The following is a 22,126-nucleotide window of genomic DNA, read 5'->3' as shown; positions in this document are numbered from 1 at the left end:
CTGGCCAGTTCCACTGTCCGCCCGCTTTGATCACGCGCTGTCCGTGATCCACTTCAGCTCCTGACCGAGGAGCCAGCGTACTTTCTTAAAGTGTCGTGTCAGTAGACTGCTAGTAGCCCGTGCGTGATGCATGTGATCGACGTTTCTTCTCCTTGCCATACTTCAAGTTGAGTAGTGTGTGTGTGTGAACACTTGGTACGTTTAAGCTAAATATAATCTGCTGATGCGACATGCACTTATCTTTACTTTGAAAAATGAAACTAGATATCATGTTTTATTTCCTCTCTGCAGGAGTATATGCGTATGCTCCCATATGTAGTGTCTCTGTTAGGATTTAACTTTTCCTGACCAAGTGTATATGTAAGTTGGTTACTCTGGTTCGTCGAGAACTTCAGCCAACAATGTTCTGTTTTTATATCGACGTACGTAGGAGAATCCCATGTGTAAATTTTACTCAACATATGTGCTTTTTATAATTTATTAAGGTCATGATCTTGTCTGGCTTTATATACATGCGTGTATTCCGATAGAGAGAAATTAGTATTGAAAGTCGCATTCTGAGAGATGCATGTGTCAACATCGACCATCCTAATAATGGACATGCTAATTAAGCAAGCAAGCATATGCGCGCGCCTTGAAGGTTCAGATATGTAAAGTAGTGTGACTAGCTGGGACTGGGAGACCTCAAATTATAGTAACCCAACAGCAGGTAATAACTAGTGGTACTGCAAATAAGTCCGGAGCTTACAAGCCGTACGTACAAAATAACCAAAGAACAGCTAGCCGCAGCCCGCAGCAGGGACGGCGTACGTACGTAGACGATATTACAGATGAAGCGAGGTGTCCACGTCTACATCACCCCTATAGCCTGAATTCTGCATTCTCGGCACCTCCCCCCACGAGCCCGCCGCCGCCGCCGCGGGCTGCGACGCCTGCTGGACGCCGCTGTTGCCGCCGCCGAACCCGCTGTAGGCGGACGCGCCGTGCAGGGGCCTGGACGGCCGCACCAGGTCCGGGTGCAAGAACCACCTCGGCCGCTCGTCGCCGCTGGCCGCCGTCGGCTGCAGGCCAAGGTCCAGAGGCGCGGGCGGCAACGGGGAGCCGGCGCGGTCGGCGGCGTCGGCGGAGTGGTGCACCCGCTGCAGCTCCCTCCCCTCCCGCATCTCCTTGACCCTCTGCAGGTTCCTGAACCGCTCCTGGAGGAGGGCTATGGAGGACGTGTGGATGATCGACGGGGAGGCCTCATTGCGCCCCTGCCTTCTCATCGGAGAGATGGACTTGCTTACGAGTAGCTGGCCCGCAAGTGCTTCTTGTTGCAGAGCTAGGACTGGCTTAGCTCACTTGTAGTGGGTAGAGCTAGCTAGGTGGGTATGCGAGTGTGCGATGCGAGAGGGAGGGGTGGCGCTGTTTGGTCTGGTTGGAGCTAGCAAGCAAGCCGCAAATGGACCGATCACTGGTTGAGGGAAGGTTGGAGGGGGCAGGCCGGGGTGTATATATGTATGCGAGGGGGGTGAGGCATCAGGCATGGGGGGTTTGCATAGCATAGATCGTGTGTCCTCTTGCACTAATACTCTCACACTGGCTAGCTACTGGCTACTCATGATGATGCGTTCGTTTGGGTATGTATAGTGATTGCATGTGTTTCCGCGCCAACTCAAATCCAAGGGATCCAATCCAAGGCCCGTCCACTTTGCTGGCAAGCTAAAGCGGTTCGAGGAGGAAGAAAGGGAAGGGAATCAGGGCGAGGGGTGGAAAGTCCAAGCGGGAAAATGCCTCCGGGCCGGGGTAGGGTGTATGCATGGACATGGACACGGACATGGATGGTGTGGCGCGTGCAGCTAGCTAGCGCTAGTGTAGTGGTCGTGGGTTGGGTTGGGTTTGGTTTGGTGATTGGATGTGAGGCGCCACTTTTTAAAGTCGGGTGAGGCCGGGGAAGTAGTACAAAGGGCCCTGGAGGCTAGCGCTTGGCGCGAGACAGCGGGGAGGAATATGGTCGTATAGGATTTCGTGGTGCTCTTTGTCCTCTAACCCTTGACGCCTCTCTTCTTTTTCGTTTTTCTCTTAAACTCGGAAGGGTTGGTTGCATGCGAGCCCTCCTTGTCCCCGCCCTCCTTGTTCCCCAATGTTTATCGTTGCCTTGTTTGATGTCATGGACGTGGACGACCCTCGGCTCGACTGGGACAGGAGCTGCTCATCAGCTCATCGATCACCAAGGTTATGTTATGTTATGTTAAGATAAGCTGGCCCATCGATCCATGTAGTAGGAGTGTATATCCATGCATGGCAGCGCATTCTATTCCCACTCCGGTTCTTGATTTTCATAGTTAATGTACGAACGAAACCCTAGCTCGCTAGATGGCTTGGGGTTTTGCGCCGTGGAGCCGTGTGCCGTCGTGTGCGTAGGGGTTGGGGTGGCTTTGATGTTTTCTGTTGTTTGGTTGCTGTGTGGCCAAGTAGTGCTCCAACCAATCGACCTGCCAGATGATGAGTTAAGGATCGGTGTAAATAAATAATATTACTTATACCTAGCCTATAGCCTATTAGCCTTTGTGGTTGCACGCGGATTCTGTTTTTTACTCGGTGCGGTTGGACTATTGGAGCAAGTTCACGCTTTCCAGGGGGTAGGTTTTGAGTTACACCATTATTCTATGCTGTTTGTTCTAAAATGAGATCATGCTTGTCCACCCCCCAAAAAATGGCAGAGTCGTAGGCCCAGATCGCATGCTATGCCAAGGGGGAGAAGACAAGGGGCACAAACAGTGCGACCTCCGTCCTTGCATGCTGACTGCTCTTTCTGTGGAGTATTAATTTATGATCACTCCCTCTCCTGTAAGGATCAAAACTCATTATTTATGCGTACTATATCTTGCTCTTTCCCGTCTACTTTTAAGACCTGGACTTGGTGCGACAAGCAAGCTTTGCGTATTCTGATTCCTCTGGCTCTGGCCTTGTGGGCGCGGGCGTAGGAGTAGTAGTACATGCATGTGTGCGCATGTGTGGATGTTCAGCCAGGTACTGTGCGTAGGTGTTTCCTTTCCTTTGTTTGCCAGAAAGGGACCGGCCGTGTCACAGCTTACTGTTCCGTCGCAATTATGTTTATGTCATCATGCATGGGCCATCCATCGATCCATCACCGGGTACACTTACATCATGTGTGTCGTATAATAGTTACGCGAATACAAACTAATCTGTGTCAATGTCCTAATCCATGCTTGACAGCTTGAGTTTGATTATTGACAGAATCCACGGGTGGGGCCTCCGCTCAATCATATGCTCACACTAGCTTGTGCATCACTTGAATTGGGTGTGTAGCTAAGAAATGTGTGTCGTGCATGGAGTAGTACAAAAACCGATCATGATAAGTACTCTTGGCCTAGAAAATCGACCATATATATTTGCATCACAAATGGGGAGGCTAGTTACCTACTACCCCGACATGACATTTACCGAACCACCTCGATCAAGCTAATGTAAGATCTAATCAAATCATGCATGGATCGGCATCTCTCAATTTTTATTTTTATTTTGAGAAATTATGTGTCAGCGACTCGGCAAGCGTACGGTGCATGCATCGATCACTACCAACAAACAACGGGCAGGCATGCAGCCTCTGTGCCCTGAACCTACACACTGATCCGCCGTGCATGCATGCATGCATTGTATGCATGGCATGGCATGCACCGGATCCTAGATAGATCGAGAGCCCTTCCTTCTCTCACGTTATCCCCACCTGTCACGCTCTCGGCCTTCGATCTCAGCTATACCTCCAGCTGCTAGAACACCGACCCCCCGGCCAGTTCGATCCCGGTTCCCATACCTCGCCGTCCCCGGATCCCCCGCCATTGCTGATCGGCACCAGTGTCTATTGCCAACGTACGTACGTGTACCCTTCGGAACCAAAGGAAACATTGGGAGGGAGAAGGAGTGTAACTAAAGATACTTGGACAGCATGTAGCCACCTAAACATTCTATGGATTGACGTTAGGGCCTTCACTCACAGGATTCTGAAAATGCAGGAATAGGAAAAACACAGAATTGAAATGTGAAGACGGGTAATGTTAGAGTTACGAGCAAGGTTCTACACATTCTATGGATTGACGTTAGGTGGCATAATTTTCTGCTTACATTAGGGAAGGAGGAGGGGCCCACACCCGTATGGATTATCATGTCATGACCATTTCAATCCTACAAGATTTTGGTCTATTTGATTGCATCATATAAGAAAAGGTTATTTCAAAGGGGTTTTAGTGGATGCTAAAATTCCTATGGAATATGGTACAAAGGAATCCTTAGGGGGGAAATCCTATTAGATTCAATCTTATGAATCAAACAACCAATATAGAAAAAGTCCCTAAGGATTTTAATCCTCCGAAATTCAAATTCCTATGAGAATCCTTTGAATCAAAGGAGCCCTTGTCGAGGGATGTACGTATTGATAGATAATTGGGTACATATGATAAATGTACTTTTATTTCCTACACATTCTATCATAAGATTCTTACGCAATCGTGCACCACCGGCTGGTGCCAGTAATCCCAACACTCATGGTCGTGGTGGTTGTACACTCGAGGCAGGCTCGCACGGCAGTTTGTAGGGATGCTTGTCGGCTATTGCAGTGGATGGTCACGGTCCAGCAAAGCTTGACAGGCGGCGGCGCTCCATGGATAGGCGCGGTCCAGAGGAGCTCGACACCGGTGCCCCCTGCCCCCTGCCGACAGAGCCCCCTGGCCTACCCTATCGGCAAAGGCTCCTCACCTTCCCCCGTCGGCAGAGCTCCCTCACCTCCCCTGCCGACAGAGCTCCCTCGCCGCCCAACACCTCCCTAGCTCCCCTGGCAGGCTGTCGAGTGGATGGAGATGCCTCTCCATGGCAGAAGATGGCGTGCGTGAGGCAGGGTAGGGGCATAGCCAAAGGTGACGAGCTCTATCTTCTCAGCCTTTTTTTTGGATTTGGGAATTTTTTTTATGTCGATACTGATGGGCGAACCCCACATGTCATAACATTCAGCATATCGGTCAACCTAACAGAGTGGACTTTGATGCCACGTCAGCTCTGACGTGTGGGCCATCCCTATTATAATCACGATCAGTTCCGGCCCAATCAATCCCTAGCAGAAAGTTGTAGTTTTTTGAAACAAAAAACCAATTTTGCGGTAGTTATGAGCGAATTTTAAAAAGCAGGTAGGTTTTGGAACCCTAGCCCCAAAGCTTGTAGTTTTATGCTATACTCTGTCTGTGCTACTTAATATATGATCTTTGATTTTTCGCAGAATAATCCTAATAATAATTGAAGTATCCTCGATGCATTGCTGTGGTAGCATGACAGGTCCTATCCTATCACACACCTACGCATATCGTTTGTTCCATTCCAGGGATGCCGATGCCGATGACGATGAGACGTACTCTTCCGTCGAATAATGATGGCCGGCCGGCCGCGCGGGCGGGCGGGTCGCGTCGATCGACCGATCAGGCGCGCACGTCGCCTCCTCCATGCATGCAGATGCAGAGTACGATCACTCATCACTGCGCCCCCCCGCCCCCGGAGCGTAGCGCGGCGATAATTTCCCGGCGGTGTCCGCTAGCGCGCGGGCGCCGGACGATACCTCCTCCGTTGGGGACGGGGGGCGGCAGTAATCATGCGGTCCGGCGAACGAAACCACCCCTGCGCGGCCCGGTTTGGTTTGGTTTGGATCGATGGAGAGATGATGGATTGATCGCTCACGGCCGCGTGCAAGCGCATGCGCGCCTCTGCTTTCGCGACCCGTCGCGTTGCGCTTGGCGCCCAGTTGTCCTCTGCATATACGCGGGTCTGCCTGGCCCCGGCCGGCCGGAGGGAGGGAGACGGCGCGCGTCTGGCTGGCCGGGGCGGTGCCGTCGATCAATCGCGCGCGATGGACAGGCCGGCCGGGCTGCGGGCAGGGCAGTGCAGTGCAGGTTGTGTATTCTGTCTGTCGTGTACGCTCCGGTGATGTGGCGCTGGATCTGGCGCGGCGTCCTTGTTCCGTTGTTTGGTTGGAATTTGCGCACAGGAGCTAGTGCTGTCAACTCGGCGATCGGTGGCGTTGCATGACCAGCATACCATATGTAGCGCTCGTGTTTTTATGCAGTCTGTGTGGTATATAGGTAGGCAATGCAGCGTACGTGCACAGTTTCATTGTTTCCAGTACACCTCTAAGGGCATCACTAATGCCGACCCGCAAACCTCCTACATCAGCCCCGATCGTGCTGTCCGGACCGCGAAAGCCATCCAACGTGATCCTGTATCGGTCCGCGGTACGGTTCGGACGTTTTTTCTCTCGTAAACAGGAGAAAAACGTGAGGAAAGTTTGCGGGAGTCCGGACCGCTGTCACGTCCGCTTCTGACCATCCTGGCCCACCAAAAAAACCTCCCCCTGCGCGCGCTTTCCGTCCGTCGCCTAGATGCCGGCATTCATGCCGCTCTAGAGTGCGTCGCTCCATATTGAAAATGCTTCACGGCGGACGCGGCGTCTCACTGCCTCCGCCACTGAAGTGGCGCACTGGCGCTTTAGGGCGGACGCGACCTCTCACTGCCTCCGCCATTGAATCGGCACACTGGCCGAGGGCGGCCCGCTGCACGGCTGGTTGAACACGGCCTCCACACGCCGCATTCAAACACCTTCATTAAACAAGCGTGGAAGCCGAGAAATCTACTCCGGCCACATGTCCGTTCACGAGGGGGCCGGCATTAAACACAACGCCGGGCAAGCTCCTCCCGTCCGCCCTCTATTTAAACAAGGCCAGATGCCGGGCAAGAATCGCACCAATCCGCCGCTCCCCGTCTCCTCCTTCCACCATTTTCTCCACTCTTTTGATGGCATCTGACGAGCCGGAAGAGTAGTTCTCTGGCATAAAAGTCGGCTGGGTGGCCCACCGAGCCCGCCGGATACAAGCGAGGCAGCTCGCTGCTCCACCTCCAAGCCCGACGGAGCAAGTTGCCGCCCCAAGCCGGTGCGTGGTTCAGCAACGCGCCGCTGCAAGCCAGCTCGCGGAGGAGTGACGAGTTGCTCCAGGCCGGCACGGCGGGGAGCACAGTAGCACGGGCATCGTCGCTGCCATTGATGACCCCGCGTCGTACTGCGCCTCCAATGCCCGCGACCGCGTCATCCGCCGTCGATGCGCGCGTAGCCGCACCATGCAGGCAAAGAAAGAAGCCGTTTGTGCGGATGTCGACGAGGTGGCGGCCCGCACGTCCGCGCCCGCCGCCATCATCGAGGAGAAGTAGAACACAGGAGACCGACGCCGCCCGCCGCTTGGGTCCCAGGAAGGCCACCGCCGGCATACACAGTCGATTCAACTTGCCCTCTCGCCGGCCAGCGTCGTCCCCTTACCCAAGAATCAACTTTGGTCCGTGCAGCGTAGGGACCGTTCCTCTCCGGCTGAAGCATTAGGCAGCGGTTCCACTCCGATGAGCGGTGGGGAAGGGAGCCGTCCTTTGCACTGAAGCATGTACCTCCAGGGCTCGCCGCTGCCGGTCATGGGGACGGTGTTGGAGACCCGCCGTGCCGGCTATAGACTAATCCGGTTTCGTTTTTAGTTAAAAATATTATTGAAAATATGCCCTAGAGGCAATAATATTTGTAATATTATATTTCCATATGTATAGTTAAGAGTTTATATTCTATGCTATAACTGCTATGATCCTGGAATATGCGATTCAGTGGAAAACTCATATGCACGTGTGGAATGATAAACGGTAAATAAAAGGTTCCTAATATCGCCTCTAAGACTAGCTCAAGTGTTGTTGGTGATCATGTTTTCCGGATTTTAGGACATCGTTAAGTGTAACGATAGTCCTAAAACAACATTGAGACTATGACATTGGAAGAACGATCATATTGAATCGACCCACCCTTGTTTGTTATGAATTGAGTTAATATCATCTGCATTCAATTGTAATAATACGGAATGTTAACATGTGATATTTCTCCTTAGACAATGAGAGTATCATGGTCACTTCTTACCGTACGGTGTGGGCTTTGGGGTTGCTCAAACGTTACCTGTAACACGGTGATCATAATGATAACTTACAGGTTCATCAGAAAGTTTGACAAGTGGCCAGATAGCTCGAGAGTGGGATTTGCTCCTCCGACGATGGAGAGATATTCTTAGGGCCCTCTCGGTGGGACGGCATCAATCATCGTCTGGCCAGACACAAGTGACCATGTCACGGGTATGCCGGAACACAATAACGAGAAAGAAGAACAAAATCGGTAACAACGAATTCGGTATTGTGAGCATGGTGATGACTTAGGAGGATACCGATACATCCAGGGTTTTGTAAAGTATCGCGAAGCATAGGGAACATCACATGATAACCAAAGATTCACTCGAATATCATTCATGTGCTCATAGGGATCGATACGGACGTCCACGGTCCCACCGCCGGTCATTGAATGAACGGTTTCGTTCGTGTCTGTGAGTTACCGAACCTACCGGTCCACAAGCTTAAGGAAATCATTATCTGCTGAGTGTTAGTAGGACGGGAGTGATGAGAATTGATGCGGCTTAAAGCTACGTTGGTATTTCCCGAAAGAGGAAGGGATGATGCAGCACAACGGCGGTAGGTATTTCCCTCAGTTATGAGACCAAGGCTATCGAACCAGTAGGAGAACCAAGCAACACAACGTAAACAGCACGTGCACACAAATAACAAATACTCGCAACCCGGCGTGTAAAAGGGGTTATCGATCCCTTTCGGGTAGCTGCGCCTCAAGATAGGCAAACGAACGTGAATAAATTGTAGTAGATTGATAGATCGAACGCCAAATAAAATAAATGAGAATAAATTGCAGCAAGGTATTTTTGTATTTTTGGTTTAATAGACCTGAAAATTGACCCATTCCGTTAGCTTAGCACTTGATCGTTTAGTTTACTGCTATTGCTTTCTTCATGACTTATACATGTTCCTATGACTATGAGATTATGCAACTCCCGATTACCGGAGGAACACTTTGTGTGCCACCAAACGTCACAACGTAACTGGGTGATTATAAAGGTGCTCTACAGGTGTCTCCGATGGTACTTGTTGAGTCGGCATAGATCGAGACTAGGATTTGTCACTCCGATTATCGGAGAGGTATCTCTGGGCCCTCTCGGTAATGCACATCACAATAAGCCTTGCAAGCAATGTGACTAATGAGTTAGTTACGGGATGATGCATTACGTAACGAGTAAAGAGACTTGACGGTAACGAGATTGAGCTAGGTATTGAGATACCGACGATCGAATCTCGGGCAAGTAACATACCGATGACAAAGGGAACAACGTGTGTTGTTATGCGGTTTGACCGATAAAGATCTTCGTAGAATATGTAGGAGCCAATATGAGCATCCAGGTTCCGCTATTGGTTATTGACCGGAGACGTGTCTCGGTCATGTCTACATAGTTCTCGAACCCGTAGGGTCCGCACGCTTAAAGTTCGGTGACGATCGGTATTATGAGTTTTTGTGTTTTGATGGACCGAAGGTAGTTCGGAGTCCCGGATATGACCACGGACATGACGAGGAGTCACGAAATGGTCGAGACGTAAAGATCGATATATTGGACGACTATATTCGGACACCGGAAGTGTTCCGGGTGGTTTCGGAGAAAACCGGAGTGCCGGAGGGTTACCGAAACCCCCCGGGAGAAATAGTGGGCCTTATGGGCCTTAGTGGAGAGAGAGAGGGCTGGCCTAGGGCAGGCCGCGTGCCCCTCCCCCTCTGGTCCGAATTGGACTAGGAGAGGGGGGGCGCCCCCCTTTCCTTCTCCCTCTCCCCCTTCCTTTCCTCCTCCTAGTAGGAGTAGGAAAGAGGGGAGTCCTGCTCCTACTAGGAGGAGGACTCCTCCTCCCGACGCGCCCACAAGGGGCCGGCCGGCCTCCCCCTTGCTCCTTTATATACGGGGGCAGGGGGCACCTCTAGACACACAAGTTGATCTGTTGATCTCTCCCAGCCGTGTGCGGTGCCCCCTCCACCATAATCCACCTCGATCATATCGTAGCGGTGCTTAGGCGAAGCCCTGCGTCGATAGCATCATCATCAACGTCATCACGCCGTCGAGCTGACGAAACTCTCCGGCGAAGCTTTGCTGGATCGAAGCTCGCGGGACGCCAGAGCTGAACGTGTGCTGAACTCGGAGGTGCCGTGCGTTCGGTACTTGGATCGGTCGAATCATGAAGACGTACAACTACATCAACCGCGTTGTGCTAACGCTTCCGCTTTCGGTCTACGAGGGTACGTGGACAACACTCTCCCCTCTCGTTGCTATGCATCACCATGATCTTGCGTGTGCATAGGAATTTTTTTGAAATTACTACGTTCCCCAACAGTGGCATCCGAGCCAGGTTTATGCGTAGATGTTATATGCACGAGTAGAACACAAGTGAGTTGTGGGCGATACAAGTCATACTGCTTACCAGCATGTCATACTTTGGTTCGGCGGTATTGTTGGATGAAGCGGCCCGGACCGACATTACGCGTACGCTTACGCGAGACTGGTTCTACCGACGTGCTTTGCACACAGGTGGCTGACGGGTGTCAATTTCTCCAACATTAGTTGAACCGAGTGTGACTACGCCCGGTCCTTGTGAAGGTTAAAACAACACTAACTTGACGAAATATCGTTTTGGTTTTGATGCGTAGGTAAGAACGGTTCTTGCTCAGCCCGTAGCAGCCACGTAAAACTTGCAACAACAAAGTAGAGGACGTCTAACTTGTTTTTGCAGGGCATGTTGTGATGTGATATGGTCAAGGCATGATGCTATATTTTATTGTATGAGATGATCATGTTTTGTAACCGAGTTATCGGCAACTGGCAGGAGCCATATGGTTGTCGCTTTATTGTATGCAATGCAATCGCCCTGTAATTGCTTTACTTTATCACTAAGCGGTAGCGATAGTCGTAGAAGCAATAGTTGGCGAGACGACAACGATGCTACGATGGAGATCAAGGTGCCGCGCCGGTGACGATGGTGATGATGATGGTGCTTTGGAGATGGAGATCAAAGGCACAAGATGATGATGGCCATATCATATCACTTATATTGATTGCATGTGATGTTTATCCTTTATGCATCTTATTCTGGTTTGATTGACGGTAGCATTATAAGATGATCTCTCACTAAATTTCAAGGTATAAGTGTTCTCCCTGAGTATGCACCGTTACGAAAGTTCGTCGTGCCGAGACACCACGTGATGATCGGGTGTGATAAGCTCTACGTTCAAATACAACGGGTGTAAGCCAGTTTTGCACACGCAGAATACTCGGGTTAAACTTGACGAGCCTAGCATATGCAGATATGGCCTCGGAACACTGAGACCGAAAGGTCAAGCGTGAATCATATAGTAGATATGATCAACATAGTGATGTTCACCATTGAAAACTACTCCATCTCATGTGATGATCGGACATGGTTTAGTTGAGATGGATCACGTGATCACTTAGATGATTTGAGGGATGTCTATCTAAGTGGGAGTTCTTAAGTAATATGATTAATTAAACTTTAATTTATCATGAACTTAGTACCTGATAGTATTTTGCTTGTCTATGTTGTTGTAGATAGATGGCCCGTGCTGTTGTTCCGTTGAATTTTAATGCATTCCTTGAGAAAGCAAAGTTGAAAGATGATGGTAGCAATTACACGGACTGGGTCCGTAACTTGAGGATTATCCTCATTGATGCACAGAAGAATCACGTCCTGGAAGCACCGCTGGGTGCCAGGCCTGCTGCAGATGCAACTGACAACGTTAAGAACGTCTGGCAGAGAAAAGCTGATGACTACTCGATAGTTCAGTGTGCCATGCTTTACGGCTTAGAACCGGGACTTCAATGACGTTTTGAACGTCATGGAGCATATGAGATGTTCCAGGCGTTGAAGTTAATATTTCAAGCAAATGCCCGAATTGAGAGATATGAAGTCTCCAGTAAGTTCTACAGCTGCAAGATGGAGGAGAATAGTTCTGTCAGTGAACATATACTCAAAATGTCTGAGTATAACAATCACTTGATTCAACTGGGAGTTAATCTTCCGGATGATAGTGTCATTGACAGAATTCTTCAATCACTGCCACCAAGCTACAAGAGCTTTGTGATGAACTATAATATGCAAGGGATGGATAAGACAATTCCCGAGCTCTTCGCAATGCTAAAGACTGCGGAGGTAGAAATCAAGAAGGAGCATCAAGTGTTGATGGTCAACAAGACCACCAGTTTCAAGAAAAAGGGTAAAGGAAAGAAGAAGGGGAACTTCAAGAAGAACATCAAACAAGTTGCTGCTCAGGAGAAGAAACCCAAATCTGGACCTAAGCCTGAAACTAAGAGCTTCTACTACAAACAGATTGGTCACTGGAAGCGGAACTGCCCCAAGTATTTGGCGGATAAGAAGGATGGCAAGGTGAACAAAGGTATATGTGATATACATGTTATTGATGTGTACCTTACTAATGCTCGCAGTAGCACCTGGGTATTTGATACTGGTTCTGTTGCTAATATTTGCAACTCGAAACAGGGACTACGGATTAAGCGAAGATTGGCTAAGGACGAGGTGACGATGCGCGTGGGAAATGGTTCCAAAGTCGATGTGATCGCAGTCGGCACGCTACCTCTACATCTACCTTCGGGATTAGTTTTAGACCTGAATAATTTTTATTTGGTGCGAGCGTTAAGCATGAACATTATATCTGGATCTTGTTTGATGCGAGACGGTTATTCATTTAAATCAGAGAATAATGGTTGTTCTATTTATATGAGTAATATCTTTTATGGTCATGCACCCTTAAAGAGTGGTCTATTTTTGTTAAATCTCGATAGTAGTGATACACATATTCATAATATTGAAGCCAAAAGATGCAGAGTTGATAGATAGTGCAACTTATTTGTGGCACTGCCGTTTAGGTCATATTGGTGTAAAGCGCATGAAGAAACTCCATACTGATGGACTTTTGGAATCACTTGATTATGAATCACTTGGTACTACCGTTTAGGTCATACTGGTGTAAAGCGCATGAAGAAACTCCATACTGATGGACTTTTGGAATCACTTGATTATGAATCACTTGGTACTTGCGAACCATGCCTCATGGGCAAGATGACTAAAACGCCGTTCTCCGGAACAATGGAGCGAGCAACAGATTTGTTGGAAATCATACATACTGTTGTATGTGGTCCGATGAATATTGAGGCTCGCGGCGGGTATCGTTATTTTCTCACCTTCACAGATGATTTGAGCAGATATGGGTATATCTACTTAATGAAACATAAGTCTGAAACATTTGAAAAGTTCAAAGAATTTCAGAGTGAAGTGGAAAATCATCGTAAGAAGAAAATAAAGTTTCTATGATCTGATCGTGGAGGAGAATATTTGAGTTATGAGTTTGGTCTTCATTTGAAACAATGCAAAATAGTTTCGCAACTCACGCCACCCGGAACACCACAGCGTAATGGTGTGTCTGAACGTCGTAATCGTACTTTACTAGATATGGTGCGATCTATGATGTCTCTTACTGATTTACCGCTATCATCTTGGGGTTATGCTTTAGAGACGGCTGCATTCACGTTAAATAGGGCACCATCTAAATCCGTTGAGACGACGCCTTATGAACTGTGGTTTGGCAAGAAACCAAAGTTGTCGTTTCTTAAAGTTTGGGGCTGCGATGCTTATGTGAAAAAGCTTCAACCTGATAAGCTCGAACCCAAATCGGAGAAGTGTTTCTTCATAGGATACACAAAGGAGACTGTTGGGTACACCTTTTATCACAGATCCGAAGGCAAAACATTCATTGCTAAGAATGGATCCTTTCTAGAGAAGGAGTTTCTCTCGAAAGAAGTGAGTGGGAGGAAAGTAGAACTTGATGAGGTAACTGTACCTGCTCCCTTATTGGAAAGTAGTTCATCAAAGAAACCGGTTCCTGTGACACCTACACCAATCAGTGAGGAAGCTAATGATATTGATCATGAAACTTCAGATCAAGTTACTACCGAACTTCGTAGGTCAACCAGAGTAAGATCCGCACCAGAGTGGTACGGTAATCCTGTTCTGGAGGTCATGTTACTGGACCAAGGCGAACCTACGAACTATGAAGAAGCGATGGTGAGCCCAGATTCCGCAAAATGGCTTGAAGCCATGAAATTTGAGATGGGATCCATGTATGAGAACAAAGTGTGGACTTTGGTTGACTTGCCCGATGATCGGCAAGCCATAGAGAATAAATGGATCTTCAAGAAGAAGACTGACGCTCACGGTAATGCTACGTTGGTATTTCCCGAAAGAGGAAGGGATGATGCAGCACAACGGCGGTAGGTATTTCCCTCAGTTATGAGACCAAGGTTATCGAACCAGTAGGAGAACCAAGCAACACAACGTAAAAAGCACCTGCACACAAATAACAAATACTCGCAACCCGACGTGTAAAAGAGGTTATCGATCCCTTTCGGGTAGCTGCGCCTCAAGATAGGCAAACGGACGTGAATAATTGTAGTAGATTGATAGATCGAACGCCAAATAAAATAAATGAGAATAAATTGCAGCAAGGTATTTTTGTATTTTTGGTTCTCACGCTTAAAGTTCGGTGACGATCGGTATTATGAGTTTTTGTGTTTTGATGTACCGAAGGTAGTTCGGAGTCCCGGATATGATCACGGACATGACGAGGAGTCTCGAAATGGTCGATACGTAAAGATCGATATATTGGACGACTATATTCGGACACCGGAAGTGTTCCGGGTGGTTTCGGAGAAAACCGGAGTGCCGGAGGGTTACCGGAACCCCCCCAGGAGAAATAGTGGGCCTTATGGGCCTTAGTGGAGAGAGAGGGCTGGCCTAGGGCAGGCCGCGCGCCCCTCCCCCTCTGGTCCGAATTGGACTAGGAGAGGGGGGGGGCGGCGCCCCCCTTTCCTTCTCCCTCCCCCCTTCCTTTCCCCCTCCTAGTAGGAGTAGGAAAGAGGGGAGTCCTGCTCCTACTAGGAGGAGGAGGACTCCTCCTGGCGCGCCCACAAGGGGCCGGCCGGCCTCCCCCTTGCTCCTTTATATACGGGGGCAGGGGCACCTCTAGACACACAAGTTGATCTGTTGATCTCTCCCAGCCGTGTGCAGTGCCCCCTCCACCATAATCCACCTCGATCATATCGTAGCGGTGCTTAGGCGAAGCCCTGCGCCGGTAGCATCATCATCACCGTCATCACGCCATCGTGCTGACAAAACTCTCCGGTGAAGCTTTGCTGGATCGAAGCTCGCGGGACGTCATCGATCTGAACGTGTGCTGAACTCGGAGGTGCCGTGCATTCGGTACTTGGATCGGTCGGATCATGAAGACGTACGACTACATCAACCGCATTGTGCTAACGCTTCCACTTTCGGTCTACGAGGGTACGTGGACAACACTCTCCCCTCTCGTTGCTATGCATCACCATGATCTTGCGTGTGCGTAGGAATTTTTTTAAAATTACTACGTTCCCCAACACAAATTACTGTTGGGCAATTGATAGAACTTCAAATAATCATGACAATATCCAGGCAATGATCATTATATAGGCATCACGTCCAAGATTAGTAGACCGACTCCTGCCTGCATCTACTACTATTACTCCACACATCGACCGCTATCCAGCATGCATCTAGTGTATTAAGTTCAGGGAGAAACGGAGTAATGCAATAAGAACGATGACATGATGTAGACAAGATCTATTTATGTAGAAATAGATCCCATCGTTTTATCCTTAGTAGCAACGATACATACGCGTCGGTTCCCCTTCTGTCACTGGGATCAAGCACCGTAAGATCGAACACACTACAAAGCACCGCTTCCCGTTGCAAGATAAATAGATCAAGTTGGCCAAACAAAACCCAAATATCAGAGAAGAAATATGAGGCTATAAGCAATCAAGCATATAAGAGATCAAAGATACTCAAATAACTTTCATGGATATAAAAAGATAGATCTGATCATAAACTCAAAGTTCATCCGATCCCAACAAACACACCGCAAAAAAGAGTTACATCATATGGATCTTCAAGAGACCATTGTATTGATAATCAAAAGAGAGAGAGAGGAAGCCATCTAGATACTAACTACGGACCCGAAGGTCTACAAAGAACTACTCACGCATCATCGGAGAGGCACCAATGGAAGTGGTGAACCCCTCTGTGATGGTGTCTAGATTGGATCTGGTGGTTCTGGACTCTGCGGCGGCTGGAATTGATTTTGTCGACTCCCCTAGGGTTTCTGGAATATTGGGGTATTTATAGAGCAAAGAGGCGGTTTAGGGGGCACCCGAGGCGGGCAAAACCCACCAGGGCGCGCCTGGGCCTCCTAGCGTACCCTGGTGGGCTGTGCTCCCCTCGGAGCACCCCCAGGCGATTCTTCGGCCCACTGGATGTCTTCTGGTCGAAAAAAATCTCCAAAAAGTTTCACTGCGTTTGGACTCCGTTTAGTATTGATTTCCTGCGATGTAAAAAACATGCAAAAAATAGCAACTGGCACTTGGCACTATGTCAATAGGTTAGTACCAAAAAATGATATAAGATGACTATAAAATGATTATAAAACATCCAAGATTGATAATATAACAGCATGGAACAATCAAAATTATAGATACGTTGGAGACGTATCAAGAATATACTTGTGGAATTGTTTTATTAATATTCAGAATAGTTCCGAGAGGATCCGGAAGTGTTTCGGGGTCACGGGAAGGGTTTTGGTGAATATCGGGTAATACGGGGTATTACTGATATATTATATATAGGTGGGAAATGTTTCTGGAGATGTTAAAATGTATAAAATGGTCTAGTAGTATTTAGAACATTTTATATTTAATTTAAATATCAACGGGCCTTAAAAGGCCAAGAGGTGGAAGCCAACTTGGACCACGAAGGCCCAAGTGGAGAAGGCACCCCCCCCCCTTTCCTTGTGGGGGGGGGGGGCGAATCCTACTAGGGAAGGAGTCCAACTCCTCCCCCCTTTGGATGGTGTCCCAAGGAGGCTTTCCCTCCTTGGTGGCAGCCCTCCTCTCCCCCTCTAACCTATACATACTTGAGGTATTGCCCACAATTGGACACACAAGGGTTTTGGAGCTTCCTCTAGTTCTTCTAGTTCTAGTTCTAGTTGGTCCTAGTTTACTAATTAGATCTAGGCTAATCCTCATGTCCTCATAATTAGAAGCCTAGTGTGGTTCTAATCTCCTAACTCTAATTCACCGACGACGATTAGCTCTAGACAGCGAAGCGCTGCCAGATTGTGAAGGTTGCATGCTTGCAACCAAGTAGAGAGGTCGTGCTTTCCGTCTTCGGTTCGAGGGATTGTTCGTGGGCGGTATGAGGGATCGTTCATCAACGGTCGTACGATCTACACTGACATGTTCTTCTTCTGCTGCAACTCGGTGACGGTAACGATCGTGATCCTAACCCGTTATGCATCTTCATATTGATCTTGGGTGATCGTAGGCAAAAAAATTTGTTTTCTACTATGTTTCCCAACAAACAATTGGCGGATATCTTCACTAAGCCTCTTTGTCACTTGAGAAGTGAGTTGAACGTCATTGATGCTTCCAACATGAACTAAACTCTCACTTGGGCATGCAAGGGCATGGGCTTTTATGACAAATCCTTGATATCACTCTTGTGATGCTCATTTCATATCTTGGACACTTTGCTCCCTTGTCACTACAAGAAATACGGTCAATTATGACTCCCCATTTTGGTTGTTGATTCGTCATTTTTATCGTTTATTGACCTTTTTCTGACCAAATTCAGAAGGTCAACAGTTGGCCGTCAAGAACGAACAAACATGACCTTTTCTAGAATTTTGGTCATGGCCACCCATGACCTAAATTTTGGTCAGTAAATCTTTGACAAAAATTATGGTCATTACTAATCAGCCAGGAACACGTAGGATCTGATGTGGCAAGCCAACGTGGCCATGTCCACGTGGCACATGCGATGACATGGCAAAAATGATGACATGGATGCCATATAGGATCGATCAAAATCAGTTTTTTAATGGGCCGAGCCCAATAATTAGCCCATTCTCAGATTTAGTTTTGGGACATGACTATGGACCAAGCCCATTAATTCAGTCCATTTTTAGATTTACTCTTGGGCCACAACCATGGGCCAAGCCCACCAGATCAGCTTGTTAATGTTTGTTCTTGGGCTGAGGCAATGTACAACCCATTTATTCATTCCATCATAAATTGGGCCAACCCTTTTCTCTAAACGGTCCATCCCGCTCGCACAATTTAAAGCACAGGGAATATAATGATAATAATAATATAATTCTCAAAATAACACAACAGTACCATTACACCACAGAATCTCGAAATAACACAACAGAATAAACAAACAACACAGGATTTCGCCAACTTTGTCCCAGTAGTATCATTACACCACATGTTTATAAGATAGTACCAACCAAAATAACACAACCAATTACTTAGGATCATCACCATACTCATAAGATGGCACCAACGAGTGCAACATCATCAAACCACACAGCCAATCCCATGTCCATATTGTAGGTCAGCCAAATGAACTCATCAACCCAGCATTAAAATTCCCAGGTCCAAACAACCCTGCATCAAGATTCTAGAAATGAGAACAGACAACAAAGTTTGAAACATTTCAAACTTAGAAATGAGAACAGACAACAGAACGTGAGGTTTGCAAGCTAAAGCAGGACACAGAGTAGCTTCCATGAAGCACTGAAATTCTAGAATACCAGGATACAATAGATTTACTTTCTTTTTTAGCTATACTGAAAAAACACAGTTTACTGAGATAGGACAGTGTGGCAGAAATACTAATCAAGTTACTCAATCATAAGGCATGTGAGCAGGATCTGATGAATATGGCATGAAACACCAGCAATGTGAAACTGGAACTAAAGGAAGAATGTAAAAATGTTTAAGAAAGGGAAAATGGGCACCTTTGTCACATCAGGTTCAGTATATTTCCTTGGAAATATCATCATATCCCTGCAAGAGAACCAGGGCCATCTCCAAAAATTTGAGGCCCCTATGTGAAATGTGAAATGAGAACCTAAAATTAGGAAATAGCGTGCATAGCCCTTTGACTAGGGAGACGAAGAGTTGTGTATAGTCAGTGTTTCCTATATATCTATGGATTTTGGGTCTTTTATATATATAAATTGAAAATTGAATTAAGGTAACTGGATGCTATTTATCTATAGACTGCGGCTGACAACAAATGAACTACATGCCACACAATCAAATTAAACCAACATCTAAGTAGCCAAAATGACTGAAAATATAAGAGGAAGCAAGCATATTAGGAACAACATATATACCTATAAGAGGAAGCAAGCATATTATGCACCTCACATATTAGAAGTTTGCATATTAGAAAAGGAAGGAGGATATTAAGCTACCATGTAAAAAAACACCAGTAGATCAATTGTAGATTAAAAAATTGACAGGAGCCCATATTCATTTACATGAGACATGTCTTATGATTGCATACCAGAAATGACATCAAGAATGTAAACAGAGGCATTAGAGTTGACATCAAAGAACTGGTAATACACCGCTAAATTGGCTATTAAGCAAATTCAAGGTTCTTAAGGATGAGAAATCTGCTCCTAAAATAACAATGCTATGTGTAGACTTGGAGAATGACATGTCAAGTTATTTACTACTGCATAAGTATGATCGCACCTAAGCAAAAATACCATTCTACTACCACAACCATGCATTCAACTGGCAAGATCCAACAATACTAATCAGCGCACACATACTCACATCACAAAGGCAGGAGAGAATAAAGGAAACCTTGAGATATACCTGTGGATGATAGCGTCGACAGTGATCAGGATTGAGTTAGCATCGGTGAGATGGATGATCTCCATGGTGTGCTTGATGATACGCACGACCATGATCTTCTTGTTGTTGTTGCATCCGTGCACTCGATGATGGGGCACCAATGCCTCCAAATAGAACAAATTCATCATCGTTAACCCATAGCTTCAAGTACAGGCTAAGTATATATCAAGTGACAGTGAAAACAAGTTGAGAAAAACACTTAAAATAATTATTTCATGTAATGCAGAGTTCAAACAGAATAAACATGTGCATGCTGCTGCTCCGAATCGTCCACGGAGGATGCCTGCTGCTCCGAAGCAAACAAACATGTAAGAGCTAGTGTTCTTGAGCTAGTATGAAATTGAATCAAGCTAGTATAGGAGACATGTAGGTACTGCTGCTAGCATATATAGAAATCAATCAAGCTGCATGTGCTTGAGCTAACTTGATGGTGGCATTTATAGTAGGGGACATATTTCACGCAAGACATGAAAGTTTCACGAACCAAATGATTTTTAGTATTAATAATTTGAAAGGAAGCTCGTTGTTTCCCTCTTCTATTATCCATGATTTCCTTTTTTGAAGCAAGCATCATCAAACATCACAATCACAATCGAATTGCACATAGAAACTAAACCAATACTTGCTGTTATGGTGTGTCCATAACAATTGCAATTGATGTCCACTTCAGATCAGATGTTCAAGGGGTGCAAAGAGAGGTTGGAGCTCACCACGTGTGAGGGTAGGAGGAGGGGAGGAGGACGTCCTGCAGCAGCAGTTTTCTAGTATTTGTACCTCGGCGGCCTTGATCTCGATGGTCCGCGCTCATCAGCGGCCCTGCATTCAGAAACAAGCACACTCATATACATGCATACAGAAGCGCAGAGAGCAACAAACAAAAACAACGTGCATGGTGAACGGATTCAGATTTCTGCTGTTTGTACCTCGGCGGCCTTGATCTCGATGGTCCGCGCTCATCAGCGGCCTGCATTCATAAACAAGCACGCTCATATACTTGCATACAGAAGCGCAGCGAGCAACAAACAGAAACAACATGCACGATGCAGACTCTACTCTTAGATGCACCGCAGTGTTGTTCGATTGATTTACTAGTCCACAGGAATGAGGAGGCAGTGGAATCGCGCAGAATCAAATTGTTGGTCCTATGTAGCATAACTACCCAAACCATCGCTGCCTCTCAAGAGAGATCCAGGCGAGGCCGGCGGTTAAAAATCACAGCGTCCGTTGGATTTAGTCGACAACGAGCGCACTGACGCCGGCGGTTGCAGCAGCGGCTTCTGCTTCCCGGTGGACTAAATCCTAGGGTCAAGTGAGCGAAGCAGGGGGTGAGGGAAAAAAGACGCACCTTCCAGACGACGGCGTGGAAAAAGCCGACGAAGGAGTCGACGGCGGGGCCGAACCCGCCGCAGAGCTCGGTGGAGACGCGGCCGAAGAGCTCCGCCACCACGTCAGCGTGCTTGTTTAGTGCCGAACACACCTCCTCCACCGCTCGCCCAACCGCCGCCACCGCCGGGGAGGGCACGGGAGAAAGGCACGGGCACGCCGGTGGGCCCATTGGCGTCGTCGCCGTCGCCCTGTGTCGGCGCCTGCTGCGGGGAGGAGGCGGAGACGGAGGAGACTGCGGAGCGGCAGGGGCGGACGGAGATGGCGTGGAAGGGCAGCAGCCGCGGACGCGCCCCCACGGCGGGGTGGTGGGTTGGTGCGGGGATCCGGAGCGAGGAGGAGGAGGCGGCCATGGTGGACAGTATGGGGTGCGGGGCGGCGGGGTTGTGTCAATTGGTCTGGGGGATCGAGGCAGGGGGCAGAGGGCGGAGGGTGGGAAGAGATGGTGAGGGGAGGGAGGGACGAGGTGGGCGGTGGGTGAGGAGGACGGCGACGTCGGCGGTGGGTGGGAGGAAGGGTTGCGGCGCGGGGAGAGGACTGGATCTCCGTCGTCCTTGGTTGAGGGGAGAGGAGGGGGGTGAGACGGAGGACTGGATCGGGAAGGGGCGGCGGCGGGGAGGAGATGGGCGATCTGAGCTAGGGTTTGGGCTGCGGGTGGGGTATCTCTTTGTCATTTTTTTCCTTTTTTCTGTAGATAGACGGATGGATGGATGTGAGATGGAGAGATGGATGGATGGATGGGCGCCATGTCATCGATCCGTGGGAATGGTTCTGATTGGTTCAGGAAAACCTGTGATTTAAAAGAGTTTCCAAGTACTAAAACTAGAGGGATTTTGTGAAGTAGCTACCAAAAATATTTTGCAAAAGGGTACCACACAAATTTTCACTAGAGTTAGACCACATTTTATGGATAA

The 22,126-nt window shown here is 48.0% G+C and overlaps 1 protein-coding gene and 1 long non-coding RNA gene across 6 annotated transcripts; both read right to left on the bottom strand.

The window, feature by feature from the left end:
* Positions 1 to 689: 689 nt before the first annotated feature.
* LOC109772879 (uncharacterized) lies at positions 690 to 1,751 on the bottom strand. The gene has a single exon (XM_020331582.4). It carries the CDS (start codon positions 1,263 to 1,265, stop codon positions 825 to 827), a length of 441 nt encoding a protein of 146 aa, XP_020187171.1. The 5' UTR covers positions 1,266 to 1,751; the 3' UTR covers positions 690 to 824.
* A 16,496-nt stretch (positions 1,752 to 18,247) lies between these two features.
* Positions 18,248 to 21,868, bottom strand: LOC109772854 (uncharacterized). Of its 5 annotated transcripts, none has more exons than XR_012182384.1 (6): positions 21,175 to 21,868; positions 20,753 to 20,793; positions 20,540 to 20,645; positions 19,791 to 20,115; positions 18,917 to 19,005; positions 18,248 to 18,563 (listed from the first exon to the last, which is right to left on the bottom strand). It is a non-coding gene; the product is annotated as an uncharacterized lncRNA (long non-coding RNA). The 5 variants fall into 5 exon arrangements; XR_006662982.2 differs by having other exon boundaries at positions 19,791 to 19,970; XR_006662983.2 differs by having other exon boundaries at positions 19,791 to 19,933.
* Between the last annotated feature and the right edge of the window lie 258 nt (positions 21,869 to 22,126).

This window comes from Aegilops tauschii, chromosome 4 (genome assembly GCF_002575655.3).
Source record: "Aegilops tauschii subsp. strangulata cultivar AL8/78 chromosome 4, Aet v6.0, whole genome shotgun sequence".
NCBI classification, from domain to species: Eukaryota; Viridiplantae; Streptophyta; class Magnoliopsida; order Poales; family Poaceae; genus Aegilops; species Aegilops tauschii.
The sequence above is the reverse complement of the archived record's forward strand: the minus strand, read 5'-3'. Positions and strand labels throughout refer to the sequence as shown.

Excerpts from the sequence above, each read along its gene's own strand:
- LOC109772879 (XM_020331582.4), bottom strand. The coding sequence starts at position 1,265 with ATGAGAAGGCAGGGGCGCAATGAGGCCTCCCCGTCGATCATCCACACG.